The following is a 14,943-nucleotide window of genomic DNA, read 5'->3' as shown; positions in this document are numbered from 1 at the left end:
GGGAGCCACTGGGAGAACAGGCCTGACATTGAGTGGGTATCTACAGGGCTGAGGACGGATCTGGGTTTGTCCAATGGCGGAGAAAGTTCTCTGTCAGTGACCCACATCCCCAGCCCCTCACTGGGGGACCCCAGCCTAGCTTCCTGGAAGGTTAAGACCTTAGAAACTCTGAGCAAAGAGTGGAAAAATAGACCACAGGGACCTGGATGCACACTTGGCTGATAGACAGGGACGTAGGAAGGAATAAAGGGGAGGGAGGCAGGTGTGCAAGCCCTTGGTCACTTTCATCTTGGCATCTTGGGGCAGCTTCCAGGGGGCAGTCACTTGGCTTGTTCTCAGAGGAACTGTTACCATTACTTATGTATACAACGCCTTCACAGCATGCACTCGGTGGACCCCTAGGGTAAGGTCAAGGTTAAGATTCTACTTCAGTCCTGGTGGTGGTGGTGCCCGCCTTTAATCCCAGCACTCGAGAGGCAGAGGCAGGTGGATCGCTGTGAGTTCGAGGCCAGCCTGGTCTACAAAGTGAGTCTAGGACAGCCAAGGCTACACAGAGAAACCCTGCCTTGAGAACCCCCCCAAAAAAGATTCTATTTCCAGATAGTCTGTGATGGTGCAAAACTTTAATCCCAGCACTCAGGAGGTAGAGGACAGCCAGGGCTACACAGGGAAACCCTGTCTCAAAAAACAATTTTTTTTTAAATTTACATACTGTCTTCTTTTGGCTTGGAGGGTCTTTCCATTTCACTCCCTGGGAGAACTGTATGGCTTCCTGCCCACTCCAGATGACCACACATGGACAGTGGACCTATAGGCACTTTCTTCTTATCCAGGCAAACTGTTCCTTTCCCCCTAAGTCTCTCATGGAATTATGGGAGCCAGTGAGACTGACAGGCAAAAATGGACAACTGGAAGTGGGCCACAGTGGACAGACCTTAAATCCCAGCACTCGGGAGGCAGAGGCAGACATATCCCTGTGAGTTCAAGGCCAGCCTGGTCTAGAGGGTAAATTTAAGGCTACCTTGGTCTACAGAGTGAGTTCCAGGACAGCCAGGGACACACACTGAGATGCAGTTAAGACTCACTGTGCCCTTTTGGAAGTGTCTCTTTCCCTCCATTACCCTAAGGAAGATCATTTCATCCTATCTTTAAGAAACGGATGTTTGGCTTACTGTGGTGGCACACACCTTTAATCCCAGCACTCAGGAGGCAGAGGCAGGCAGATCACTGTGAGTTCAAGGCCAGCCTGGTCTACAAAGTGAGTCCAGGACAGCCAAGGCTACACAGAGAAACCCTGTCTCGAGAAAAAAAAACTGAAGAAAACCTTTTATTTTAAAAAAAGGCATAAGAACCAGCCTGATCTACAGAGCAAGTTCCAGGACATCCAGGGCTACAAGAGAAACCCTGTCTCAAAAACCCACATACACACATACATACATACATACATACAATTTTAAAAGGTATAAAAGATGGGTATGAGAAGCTGGGCATGGCGATACACACCTGTAATGCCAGCATCCTGGAGGCAGAGACAGGAGGATCAGGAGTTCAAGGCCAGCCTTGGCTACACTTGATTATATACTCAAGACTTACTCTATGCTATCTGAAGATTACATTAAGACTCTCTCTCAAAGACAAAAGAAAGGGAGAGATGCAAGAACCCTGCACAACAATGCAAGCTGTACTCTCCATACTGAGGATGCTGAGGCAGAAGGATCCCTTGTGTTTTTAAAAGGCTTTATTAGCACACATCAATTATACAAGAGCATGTTTCATTATGGCGTTTTTATACATGGAGAGAATGTATTTGGATTATACCCTCATCGTCGCCCACTCCAGCTCCTCTTCCTCTTCTTAGTTCCCTTCTATTTTCATGTCTTCCTTTTTTATTTTATTTTATTTTTTTTTTATTTTTGATGGGGGTAGGATGGTTTCTCTATGTAGCCTTGGCTGTCCTGGAACTCGCTTTGTAGACCAGGCTGGCCTCAAACTCAGAGATCTGCCTGCCTCTGCCTCCCAAGTGCTGGGGTTAAAGGCCTGTGCCACCACCGCCCGGCATCATATCTTACGTTTTAGAGTAACATTTATTTATTGTATGTGTGTGGGGAGCAGTGGGGGGTCGGTAATGGGGAATGGGGGTAAGGGGTGTGATCCGAGGACAACTTGTGGGAGTTTACAGCCTTCCACCATGGGGGTCATGGGAACCAAACTCAGGTCTTCAGGTTTTGCAGCAAGCACTCTTACCTGCTGAGCTGTGTACCTGGCCCTCATGCCTTCTTTGCTGTTGTTATCCGAAGAGTCTAAGGTTGCTATGGGTTCATGGCTGAGGGGTTATTTATAGAAGCGTGGGCATCTATATCTATACCAGTATCTATGTTGTACAGTATATAGGTACTAGTTAGTATCTATACCACTGTAGAATCCATTTCATCCACCCCCAGCAGCTACCAACTGCCTATAGGGTAGGGCAAGGCCTATAGAGTCTCTATGACAATGAGATAATATGACTTCTAATTCCAGGCCAGCCTGGGCTATATATAGAGACTCTTGGGCCGGACAGAGATGGCGCAGGCAAAAGAGCACTGCCTGAGTTCAGTTCCTAGTGCCCACATGGTGGCTCGCAACAGTCAAGCTCCATAGGATCTGGCACCCACCAGGCAAAACACCAATGCACATAAAAATAAATAAATATTTGAGAGAGAGAGAGAGAGAAAGAGAGAGAGAGAGAGATTCTTTCCACTTCTACACACACACTGAATGTGAAAATTCTTCCCTTGAGGTCAATGGACAGTGTTAATCTGAAAACAGTTGATTAAAAAAAAAAAAAGTACCTGCCTTTGGGTCAGGGAAAATAGGCAATGAACAAGGGGTAAGGTCTGGATGGCTATTTATTCTTTTTTGTTTGTATTTCTGTTTTTCGAGTCAGGGTTTCTCTGTGTAGCCTTGGCTGATCTGGACTCGCTTTGTAGACCAGGCTGGCCTCGAACTCACAGCGATCCACCTGCCTCTGCCTCTCCGTGTGCTACCACCTCCTGGCACGGCACCTGCACTGTTTATTTTATTTTATTTTTTGTTTTTTGAGACAGGGTTTCTCTGTGTAGCCTCACACCCACTATTTGTAAGGTTTGACTTTAGGGAAGGAATTTCAAGCATGTTAGAGAATAGGTGGGATTTGAGGATTCCGGAGAAAGTCTAGCCACAGATGGAAGGTGACTGCAGAAACGCTGCCATCAGGGGCTGGAGAGATGGCTCAGAGATTAAGAGCACTGACTGCTCTTCCGAAGGTCTTGACTTCAATTCCCAGCAACCACATGGTGGCTCACGACCATATACAATGAGATCTGGTGCCCTCTTCTGGCCTGCAGGCCTTACATCCAGGCAAAACGTATACACAATAAATAAATATAATTTAAAACTTTTAGAAAAAGAAATGCTCCTATCTTCTCTTTTCCCTGCCCCACCCTGATATCCTGATATCTCCAACAGTGGCAAGCTGGTCTCTCCCAAGTGGAAGAACTTCAAAGGCCTCAAGTTGCTTTGCAGGGACAAGATCCGCCTAAACAACGCCATCTGGAGGGCCTGGTACATTCAGTGTGAGTGGTTGCCCGTGGCTCCCTTGGGGTTGGGAGGACTCTTTCTAACCAGAGGGCTCTGTGCGCAGAACCCAAACCCAAACCCAGGACCTGTGGAGTACATGATGCCAGCCTTGTGGGGGAGAGCAAGCCGACAGTGCAAAGACCCTTGAACAACTTCCGGCCTTCAGAAGGTCTTGAGGAATGCTTGGCAAAGATCACTTTCTCCTATGAGACAAGGGCAGTGGAGGGCACCTTGAATACTCTGAAGGAGGTCCAATTTGGGTGCCAGTTCAAGACCCATTTAGTAGGCCCTTCACTGAGTAAGCTGTTTGGAATGTTCTGGTAACTGAAGTCAGAAACATGGCTGAGGAGTAGAGCACCTGCCTAGAATCCCCCAGTGAGGAGCTGGGGTGTGGCTCAGTGGTAGAGCACCTGCCTAGAGTTCCCCAGTGAGGAGCTGGGTAAGACTTGAATTCAGTATATAACTAAAGGTGACCTTGAACTCTGGATCTTTCTTCTTTCTCTACCTCCTGAGTGATAGGCATACATACCTGGCCTACTGTAAGCTTTTCTTTCTTTCTTTCTTTCTTTCTTCCTTCCTTCCTTCCTTCCTTCCTTCCTTCCTTCCTTCCTTCCTTTTTCCTTTCTTTTCTCTCCTCCTTCTTTTTTCTCCCTGCTGTCTGTGTAGCCCTGGCTATACTGGACTCACTTTGTAGACCAGGCTGGCCTCAAACTCACAGAGCTCCTACCTGCCTCTACCTCCCAGAGTGCTCGGATTACAGGTGTGTGCCACTGCACCCGGCCACCTCCTCTTTCTTTGAGACAAGATTTCACTATGTATCCTTGACTGTCCTGAAACTTGCTATGTAGATCAGACTAGCCTCAAACTCACCGAGGTATACCTGCCTCTGCCTGCCAAGTGCTGGCATTAAAGGCATGTGCCACAATACTAGGCTTTTCCAACTATTTAAAAAATATATATATGCTTATTGGCTATGTCTATGCATATGTGCACATCTCACAAGGGCTCCATTGATCTGGGAAGGCTGAGTGCTTGCCGTCATCATTATGATCTTAGTGGCAACATGTGGTCATCTTATAGCAAAGCCTGGTGTGATGGTACAGACCCCAGCTACCCTGCAGGCTGAAGAAAGGTCTCAAGTTCAAAGCCAGCCTATGTAACTTACTGAGACTATATCCCAAAAGCAAAAATAAAACATGAGCAGGAAATGTAACTCAGTGGCAGAGTACCAGCCTAGAATCCCCCAGTGAGGGGCTGGGGGCGTGGCTGAGCATGGTTTCAAAGCATTACATTTGCAAAACATGCATGGGGCCCCAGGTTCAATATCCAGCACTACAATCAATCAATAAATCAGCCAATAAATAAATAAATTTGAAAAAGTAGGAAGTTAGAAACCATGACTTCTCCCCACCTTGAGTTTCTAGGGGCTGGAGAGATGCCTCAGTGATTAAGGGCACTTGTTGCTTCTGCAGAGGCCCTGGGTTTGGTTCCCAGGACCCACACCATGGCTCTCAACCACCTACAACTCCATTTTCAGAGGATTAATGCCTTCTTCCGACCTCTGCAGACACCAGACACACATATATACATACATACAGCTTAGACACTCATATGTGTAAAATAAAATAAACCTTCAAAAGACTTAAAAAAAATGTTTAAAGGTGATTGTGAGCCAGGCAGTGGTGGCATACACTTTGAACCCCATCACTCTCGAGAGGCAGAGGTAGGCAGATCTCTGAGTTAGAGGCCAGCCTGGTCTACAGAATGAGTCCAGGACAGGCAGGGCTGTTATACAGAGAAACTCTGTCTTTTTTTTTTTTTAAAGATTTTATTTATTTATTATGTATACAATGCTCTGTCTACACGTACACCTGCAGGCCAGATGAAGGCAGCAGATCTCATTATAGATGGTTGTGAGCCACCATGTGGGAACTGAACTCAGGACCTTTGGAAGAACAGCCAGTGCTCTTAACCTCTCACCCATCTCTCCAGCCGGAAACCCTTTCTTGAAAAACAAAAGCAAACAAGCCCAAACAAAAGCCCAGTGATTGTGATGTGTAGGCCTGTAATTTCAGCTACTGTAAAGGCCAAGGAAGGAGGGTGAAAAGTTAAGTTTAGTCTAGACTACTCAGGAAGATTGCATAAAAGCACCAACTGTATGTGTGTGTGCATGTGCGTGCATGTGTGTGTGTGTGTGCGTGTGCACGTGTGATGATAGGCAAGATGGGTTGGTGGATAAAAGTGTTTCCACTGGGGCTGATGAGCTGAATTGGGTTCACTGGACCTATATGAAGATGGAAGGGGAGAACCAATACCAAAAAGTTCTTTTCTGACCTCCACATGTCCTCTATGGCTCACCCATGATCCTCCTCTCCGCCACACAAAATAAATAAATATAATAAAAATTTAAATAATCATAATAATGGTAAATCTGTAGGTGTAGCTCAGTGGTAGAGGCTCTAGGGTTCAATCCCTAGTTGATGGCAGACAAGTCCCTGTAGAAGAAAGTCTTCTTGCAGAAAGTGCCATCCTCATCTCCCCCAGCAGAGTGCGCTCCTGCCCCGCGGCAGGTCCATAGCTTCATTGTAATATGTCCTTCCTTCCATGTCCCAAAGCCTCCTGGTTTCTCCTCAGAGCACTTTGCACCTCTCACCTGGCAGGAGGGACTTTCCACTTTGCACTGTCTATTCCATGTTTGTTTTCCTTATCTCTTGTGCTCTGATCAGCCCTGGTTTTTCCGCACCCCGCCCCGGCCCCCGAGTCTCTCATCCCAGCGTTGGCCACTGCAAAGGTGCAAAGGCTTAGGTAGAGTGGTGGATGGAGGAAAAACACCAACCTATAATCCCTGAGTGAGGGCATGAGGGTGTGGCTCAGAGTAGAGCACCTGCCTAGAATCCCCCAGTAAGGGGCTGGGGTGTGGCTCAGTGGTAGAGCACCTGCCTAGAATCCCCCAGTAAGGGACTGGGGTGTGGCTCAGTAGCAAAGCAAATGCATAGAGGATAGATTTGGTGTTAAATAAAACCTGTAACAACCCTCTCTCCAGAGCACAGTTTCCTGAGCAAGGAAGGAGACAGGCTGTCTCCAGTCGTCCCTGGATATGAAGGCTTAATCTTTTCTGGTGTTCCTGTCCTCAACTGGGAAGCCAGGAGGGAGATGCTCTGGGACCTTCCCTGCTCTAAGAGCCTACTCTTCTACACACCCAAGGGTCTGTCCATTTGTCTTCTCTTCCTCTTTCTTTGTTGAATCTTATGTAGCCCAGGCTAACTTAAACTCAGGGTCACAGAAGATAACCTTGACATTTTGACTTTCCTCACTTCCCAAGTACTGAAAGTGTAGGCACATGCCATCCCATTTGGAGTGGAGTTTTTAGTCTCTCTCTCTCTCTCTCTCTCTCTCTCTCTCTCTCTCTCTCTCTCTCTCTCTCTCCTCTCTCTCTCTCCTTTCCCTTTTCCCTCTCTCTTTATCTATCTTTCCTTGTCATACTGAGGCTAGAACCCAGGGCCTCACATACACAAGCTAAGAGCTATACCACTGAGGCACACCCACCCCCAGCCTCTCACTGGGGGATTCTAGGCAGGTGCTCTACCACTGAGCCACACATTCCAGCCCCTCACTAGGGGATTCTAGGCAGGTGCTCTACCACTGAGCCACACCCCAGCCCCTCACTGGGGGACACTAGGCAGGTGCTCTACCACCGAGCCACACCCCCAGCCCCTCACTGGGGGATTCTAGGCAGGTGCTCTACCACTGAGCCACACCCCAGCCCCTCCCCGGGCGATATTAGGCAGGTGCTTTACCACTGAGCTACATGGCATCCCAGCACTGTCTGTGACAGAGGCCTGTTGAATCAATAGACTGAAGAGAAATAACTGGCATCTGTAGCATGGGGGGAAAATCACAGTAAGGATTGGAGGAAGGTGTTCCCTGTAGAATCAGACTAGAGAAGAGCCTGGTGGCACGGCTCGCGTCTGTAATAGCACTCAAGAGGCTAAGGCTAGGGGATCACGAGTTGGAAGCTACCCTGGACTATATCAGGACCTGTTTCATAAACCAAACAGACAAGAGAGTAGTCTATGACTTCAAGGTGGGACATATGACAGAGATAGGAAGCTGGGGCAGCCAAATCAGGGGGAATTTTAAAACCAAACTGGGGGGGGGGTGTGCTCCTTACCTTGGAGGCTGTAGGGAGCTCTGGGGTGTCTTAGAACTGTAGCAGCAGAGGAACAGCTGAGTGTGTCTGAGACTTGACCTAGGGAGGTCGGTGCAAGGAATGACTCAGACTACGGGATGAGTGGGGAAGGGTGGAGGGGAGGGGACGGTGGACGAACTGTCATGGAGCCCAATGAATTGATGGGGCTGGTCTGTGGACGACTGGACTTGGACCCCTGAGAGCTGGTAGGGAAGTTTTTTGGAATATGGGTAGGAAGAGAATTCAGGAGTGATCAAAGAGCTGCGGGATGGCAGATCAGGGAGAAAGCTCCTGGCAGAGGACCTGGGTGCTTTGCAGGGGCTAGAAGGATGGAGTTGGGTATCTTCTGGGTACATACTGTGTTTCCAGAGCTGAAGGTGGGGAGGGGAGAGCGGGGTGGGGGGTGAGGGCCCATGTGACACTGGAGCAAGAGAAGAGTGGGGTGCCCCGGCTGGAGAGATGGCTCAGTGGTTAAGAGCACTGCCTGCTCTTCCAAAGGTCCCGGGTTCAATCCCAGCACCCACATGGCAGCTCACAACTGCCTGTAACGCCAAGATCTGACACCCTCACACCAATGCACATAAGTTAAAATTAAATAAAATATTAAAAAAAAAAGAGTGGGGTGCCCATTTCTTAGAGTAACAAAGGGAAGAGGAAGCCAGGCAGTGGTGGCGCATGCCTGTAATCCCAGCACTTGGGGAGGCAGAGGCAGGTGGATCGCTGTGAGTTCGAGACCAGCCTGCTCTACAGAGTGAGTCCAGGACAGAGAAACCCTGCCTCAAGAAACAAAACAAAAAAACACAAAAGGAGTGGGGGGAGTAGAAAACATCCTGGCGCTAAAACAACGTAAGAACAAAGCAGTTAAGAACACTGTCTGCTCTTTCAGAGGACCTGAGTTCAATTCCCAGCAACCACATGGTGGCTCACAACCATCTATAATGGAATCTGGTGTGCGGATGCATACGCAGACGACAACACACCCACATACATAAAATATATAAAATAAATTAGGTGGTGCACGCCTGTAATCCCAGCACTCTGGAGGCAGAGGCAGGCGGATCTCTGTGAGTTCAAGGCTAACTGGTCTACAGAATGTCTTGAAACAAACAAACAAAAAGTTTGAGGACAGCCTTGGCCTACATAATGGTTCCAGGATAGCCCGAACTATAATAAATCGCAAGAATCCATGTCAAAAAAAAAGTAGGCCAGGTGGTGGTGGCACATGCCTTTAATCCCAGCACTTGGGAGGCAGAGGCAGGCAGATCACAGTGAGTTTGAGGCCAGCCTGGTCTATGAAGTCAGTCCAGGACAGCCAGGGGATACACAGAGAAATCCTGTCTCAAAAAAAAAAAAAGTAATTTACCCAAGCCCTGATGGTTTGTATTCCTCAGGCCTCTTCTGTTGTGGGCCGGGGCGTGGCTCCGCTGTAGAGAGCCTATAATCTCCCTGGAGAGGTTGGAATGTGCTCCAGCAATAGAGCTTGTGGATAGAAGGAATGGGGCAGAGGGGTGGGGAGAGAGGAAAGGGAGAGATGGCTCAGTGGGCAGAGCGCTTTTCTAGCATGCAGGAAGCCCTGGGTTCCCTCGTCAGCACTCACAGAGTGGACAGGGTGGTGCACTTGGGAGGTTGAGGCAGAGTGATCAAAAGCTCAGGGTCATCTTTAGCTCCCGAATGAGTTTGGGACCCGCAAAGATGTCTGAACAAAGGAAAGGGGTCAGGCAGGATTATAAAGTGTGCCACTCGACTTCCGGTCTCCTTGGGTAGAGGATGAGAGGTCTGGGTGCCTCTGACCTGGGCCCTCTTCCCTCAGATGTCCAGCGGAGGAAAAGCCCAGTGTGTGGCTTCGTGACCCCGCTGCAGGGGTCTGAAGCAGATGAGCACCGGAAACCTGAGGTAGGAAGACATGGGTTGCCCACCCGTCTGCTTATCCACCCAGACGTTCCCTCCCGTGGTGGGCATCGGGTGTGAGGTGGGGTTTGGGGAGATCGACCATCTCGGGTATCACCGTTCGTACTGAGCCTTGACCCCGGCCCTTCCCCAGGCTGTGGTCCTGGAGGGTAATTACTGGAAGAGGCGCATCGAGGTGGTGATGCGAGAGTACCACAAGTGGAGAATCTACTACAAGAAGCGGGTCAGTGGGACTGGCAGGGGCAGAGCATCCTCTTGGAGCCTAGAAAAAGCTCTGGAGGGGATCCCATGACCCTACCTTAGCCCATCGCCCCCCCCCCACCACCTCTTTAGTCCCAGCATGATAGCTCCACTGGGGCCACGGGGTCTCCCCCAAGTGCCAGCGTCTCTCCCAGGGTGGTGGAAAGGGGCGGGGCCTGCGGAAATAGGAGCTCCGGTAGATGTGGGCGGAGGGAGAGGAACTCAGTGAGGAAAAGAGATTCAGTATTCAACTTTTTGTCTCCTTAGCTCCGCAAATCCAGTACGGAAGGGAATTTCCTGGCTCCCAAGCAGGTGAGTGAACAGGGAAGGGCACCTAGGAAGGCGGAAACTGGAGTTTTGTTTGTTTTGAGACAGGGTTTATCTCTGGCTATCCTGGACTTTATTGACCAGGCTGGCCTCGAACTCACAGAAATCCCATCCGACTGCCTCAGCCTCCCGAGTGCTGGGATTACAGGTGTGCATCAGCGCTCCCGAGGCTGAAACTGGAGAACTGAAAATGTCTGCCTGGCTGACCAAGGGCAGGGTCTGGTAGAGGCGAGGGGGTAGAAGAACGGCTGTGGTCTCGGCGTTGGCGTGGGTGAACGCTGTAACTTTTTCTCTTCGGGGGAAGATACAGTTGTGAGGCAGGAGGATTGCAGTGAGTTCCAGGCCAGCCTGAGTAGAATAATAAGTCCCAACAGCAGTGTGGGCTGCATTATAGTGAGAGCTCCATGTGTTAATAAGCAAGCAGGAGCCGGGTGGTGGTGGTGCACGCCTTTAATCCCAGCATTCGGGAGGCAGAGGCAGGCGGATCGCTGTAAGTTCGAGGCCAGCCTGGTCTACAAAGTGAGTCCAGGACAGCCAAGGCTACACAGAGAAACCTTGTCTGGGGGGGGGGGGGTAAAAGGGTCCAGAGGAAAAGAAGTCTCAGAAGAAACCAGACACAAAGCCAGGCAGTGGCCGAGGCCAAAGAATTGCACATTTAAGATCAGCTTCTAGAAGTTTGAGGCAAGCTTGGAGACTCTGTCTTGGAGAACAAAAATAAAAACCAAGTAAAACTATCTTGGCTTGATGGTACATAGCAGCAATGCCACCACTAAGGAGGTAGAGGCAGTAGGATCAAGGGTACCCTCAGTTACACAGAGAGTCCAGGCTAGCCAGGGCTACATGAAACCTGCCTCAAAAAAACTAAAGCCAGCAAGCAGGGTATGATGGCACAGGCCTTTAATCCCAGCTCTCGGGGAGGCAGAGACAGGAGGCATCACTGTGAGTTCAAGGCCAGCCTGGTCTACGAAGTGAGTCCAGGACAGCCAAGGCTACATAGAGAAACCCTGTCTCAAAACAACAACAACAAAATTAAAGCCAACAAGATGTGATGGTGTGTGCTTTTTTTGTGTAGCCCTGGGTGTCCTGGAACTCCCTCTGTAGACCAGACTGGCCTTGAACTCAGAGATCTGCCTGCCTTTGCCTCCTGAGTGTGGGGATTAAGAAGGTTCATGCATCACCACTGCCTGTGTGGTGCATTTTTTTTTTTTGGTAAAAGATGTATTTATTCTTTATACAGTGCTCTGCCCGCATGTGTGTCTACACTCCAGAAGAGGGCACCAGATCTCATTATAAATGGTTATGAGCCACCTTGTGGTTGCTGGGAACTGAACTCAGAACCTTTGGAAGAACAGACAGTGCTCTTAACCTCTGAGTCATCTCTCCAACCTATGGCGCATGTTTTTTGTTTTTGTTTTTTATGTTTTTGGGTGTGTGTGTGTGTGTTTGTTGTTTATTTGTTTTGTTGTTGTTGTTTGGTTTCTTGGTTTTTCAAGACAGGGTTTCTCTGTGTAACAGCCCTGGCTGTCATGGACTCAGCTTTGTAGACCAGGCTGGCCTTGAACTCACAGCGATCCACCTGCCTCTTCATCCCGAGTGCTGGGATTAAAGGCATGCACCACTTCACCCGGCTTCCGTGGGGGTGCATGTTTTAAATCGCAGCACTTGGGAGGCAGAGGCAGCTGGGTCTTTGTGGATTTGAAGCCAGCCTGGTCTACATAATGAGTCCAGGCTAGCCAGGCCTACATGGTCAGACTCTACCTTTAAACAAAAACAAAAAGAAACAAAAAAGCAGCTGGGAGCGGGCGTGGTGGCGCACGCCTTTAATCCCAGCACTCGGGAAGCAGAGGCAGGCGGATCGCTGTGAGTTCAAGGCCAGCCTGGTCTACAAAGCAAGTCCAGGATGGCCAAGGCTACACAGAGAAACCCTGTCTCGAAAAACCAAAACCAAAAAAAAAAAAAAAAAAAAAAAAAAAGCAGCTGGGCAGTGGTGGTCCACCCCTTTAATCCCAGGATTTGGGGGCAGAAGCAGGTGAATCTCCATGAGTTTGAGGCCAGCCTGGACTACAGAGTGAGTTCCAGGACAGCCAGGGCTATTACACAGAGTACACAGAGAAACCCTGTCTGGAAATAACAAAAAAAAAAAGGAAAGAAAGAATGTCCTGGTCAGCTTGCTAGAGGGAGTAGTTAGAGGCCACCTAGCCTTCTAGACGATAAACCAAGCTCTCCGGAGAAAAGTGAGGTGGTGTCATTTAGAGATGCTTTCTAGCCAGGATGGGGAACTACTTCATCCCCAGGCGAGGAGTACCATGAAGCATCAGGGCGGTGACCTCTGTGTCCTGCCAGGTGGAAGGTGGGTGGCCGCCACCAGAGCGATGGTGCGAACAGCTCTTCTCCAGCGTGGTGCCCGTGTTGCTTGGGGGCTCCGAGGAGGAGCCTGGGGGCCGACAGCTTCTGGACCTGGACTGCTTCCTGTCCGATATCTCCGACACGCTCTTCACCATGACCCAGCCCAGCCCCTCATCCCTGCAGCTGCCCCCAGAAGAAGGTGAGGAGGGAGTGGGGGGGGGAGGGGAAGAGCGGCTTTGACGTTTCCCCAACCTCACCATTGTCCCTCCAGCTTATGTCGGCAATGCTGACATGATCCAGCCAGACCTGACGCCGCTGCAGCCCAGCCTAGATGACTTCATGGAGATATCAGGTGAGGCGGGTTCTTCCCCAGGAGGCAGGGCAGACTGAAAGGTTAGTTTGAGATTAAAAAAAAAAAAAAAAAAACTCCAGGAGACTATAAGGCTTTGTGCCAGTGGGAGGATGAATGGTGCTGTAATTTGTATGTGTATGGGGTGGGGTGTTAGAGTTGGAACCCAAGGCCTTATGCCTACTAGGCAGATAGATGCTCTACCACTGAGCCACGCCCCCAGCCCCTCACTGGGGGATTCTAGGCAGGTGCTCTACCACTGAGCCACGCCCCCAGCCCCTCACTTGGGGATTCTAGGCAGGTGCTCTACCACTGAGCCACACCCCAGCCCCTCACTGGGGGATTCTAGGCAGGTGCTCTACCACTGAGCCACACCCCAACCCCTCACTGGGGGATTCTAGGGGCTCTACCACTGAGCCACACCCCAGCCCCTCACTGGGGGATTCTAGGCAGGTGCTCTACCACTGAGCCACACCCCAACCCCTCACTGGGGGATTCTAGGCAGGTGGTCTAGACAGGTTCTTTTCTTTTTTTTTAAGATTTTATTTATTATTATGTATACAGTGCTCTGCCTGTGTGTATACCTGAAGGCCAGAAGGCATCAGATCACATTATAGATGGTTCTGAGCCACCCTGTGGTTGCTGGGAATAGAACTCAGAACCTCTGGAGGAGCAGTCAGTGTCCTTAACGTCTGAGCCATCTCTCCAGCTCTCTAGACAGGTTCTTTATGGTCTAGTATGGGAGAATCCCTGAGTTCAATCCCATGCAGTTTATAAGCCACTGTGACTGACCAGATAAAGCCAATTATCTCTCTCTCTCTCTCTCTCCCTTTTTTTTTTTTTTTTTGAGATAGGGTCTCACTATGTAGCTCTGGTTGTTCTGGAATTCACTGTGTAGATCAGGCTGGACTGGAACTCACAGAGATCTGCCTGCCTCTGCCTCCCAAGTGCTAGGATCAAAGGAGTGCGGCACTAAGCCTGCTTTAGGAGCTGTAGTCTTCGTAAGCATTTTGCAAAGTGGCAAGTTTCTCACAGTCCTGTCTTTTCTCAGACTACTGAGTTCCTGATGTGTCTGGGTGTTTCCAGACACCCTGACCATATTGATGAAAGTCCATGGGAACAAACCTCTCTCTTTCTCTTCCGTCTCTCCACCTGCCTCTGCCTCCCCTAGGGCTGGGATTAAAGGTGTGTGCCACCATGCCCAGCTCCTTGGTTTTTCTTTTGAGACAGGTGTCCATCTTTTCTCTCTGTTTCTGTGACAAATGCTTTGACCAAAATCAGCTTAGGGAAGGAAAGGGGTTCTCTCACCTTACTGCTCACGTTACTAATGGCTGTCAGGGCAGGAGCTCAATCAGGAAGCATGGAAGAATGGGAAAACGCCACTTCCTGGCTCATCTGAGGACTCATGCTTTGTGTCCTAGTCAGGGTGACTGTGGCTGTGAGGAAACACCGTGACCAACAGCAACTTGGGGAGGAAAGCGTTTATTTGGTTTATACTTCCACGTTGTAGCCCATCTCCAAAGGAAGGCAGGGCAGGAAACTGGAGGCAGGAGCTGATGCAGAGGCCATGGAGGGGTGCTGCTTACTGGCTTGCTCCCCATGGCTTGCTCAGCCTGATTTCTTTTTCTTTTTTTCTTTCTTTCTTTCTTTCTTTCTTTCTTTCTTCCTTTCTTTCTTTCTTTTATTTTTTGGTTTTTTAAGACAGGGTCTTTCTGTGTTAGCCTTGGTTGTCCTGCACTTGCTTTTTAGACCAGGCTGACCTCAAACTCACAGCAATCCGCCTGCCTCTGCCTCCTGAGTGCTGGGATTAATGGCATGTGCCACGACGCCCGGCTCAGCCTGCTTTCTCTGATAGCACTCAGGACCACCAGCCCAGGGCTGGCACCCGCCACAATGGGCTGGGCCCTCCCCCCCATCAATCACTAATTAACAAAATGCCCACAGGCTTGCCTGCACCCTGATCTTATTGGAGGCATCTTCTCAGCTG

At 49.7% G+C, this 14,943-nt stretch overlaps 1 protein-coding gene across 8 annotated transcripts in view; it reads left to right on the top strand.

Annotated features, from left to right (window-relative positions):
* Mlxipl (MLX interacting protein like) overlaps positions 1–14,943 on the top strand; it is a 47,177-nt gene that overhangs the window by 19,883 nt on the left and 12,351 nt on the right. For 7 of the 8 annotated variants that reach the window (XM_051161330.1, XM_051161328.1, XM_051161324.1 and 4 more), the window contains exons 2-7: positions 3,487–3,593; positions 9,597–9,679; positions 9,828–9,917; positions 10,202–10,246; positions 12,605–12,806; positions 12,879–12,959. In XM_051161330.1, the coding sequence (XP_051017287.1) occupies positions 9,876–9,917; positions 10,202–10,246; positions 12,605–12,806; positions 12,879–12,959 (370 nt within the window). In that variant the 5' untranslated portion in view covers positions 3,487–3,593; positions 9,597–9,679; positions 9,828–9,875. The remainder of the gene's footprint in view (positions 1–3,486; positions 3,594–9,596; positions 9,680–9,827; positions 9,918–10,201; positions 10,247–12,604; positions 12,807–12,878; positions 12,960–14,943) is intronic. The other variant, XM_051161326.1, reaches the window with a different exon arrangement.

Source organism: Acomys russatus, chromosome 19 (assembly GCF_903995435.1).
Source record: "Acomys russatus chromosome 19, mAcoRus1.1, whole genome shotgun sequence".
In the NCBI taxonomy this organism is placed as follows: Eukaryota; Metazoa; Chordata; class Mammalia; order Rodentia; family Muridae; genus Acomys; species Acomys russatus.
The sequence above is the reverse complement of the archived record's forward strand: the minus strand, read 5'-3'. Positions and strand labels throughout refer to the sequence as shown.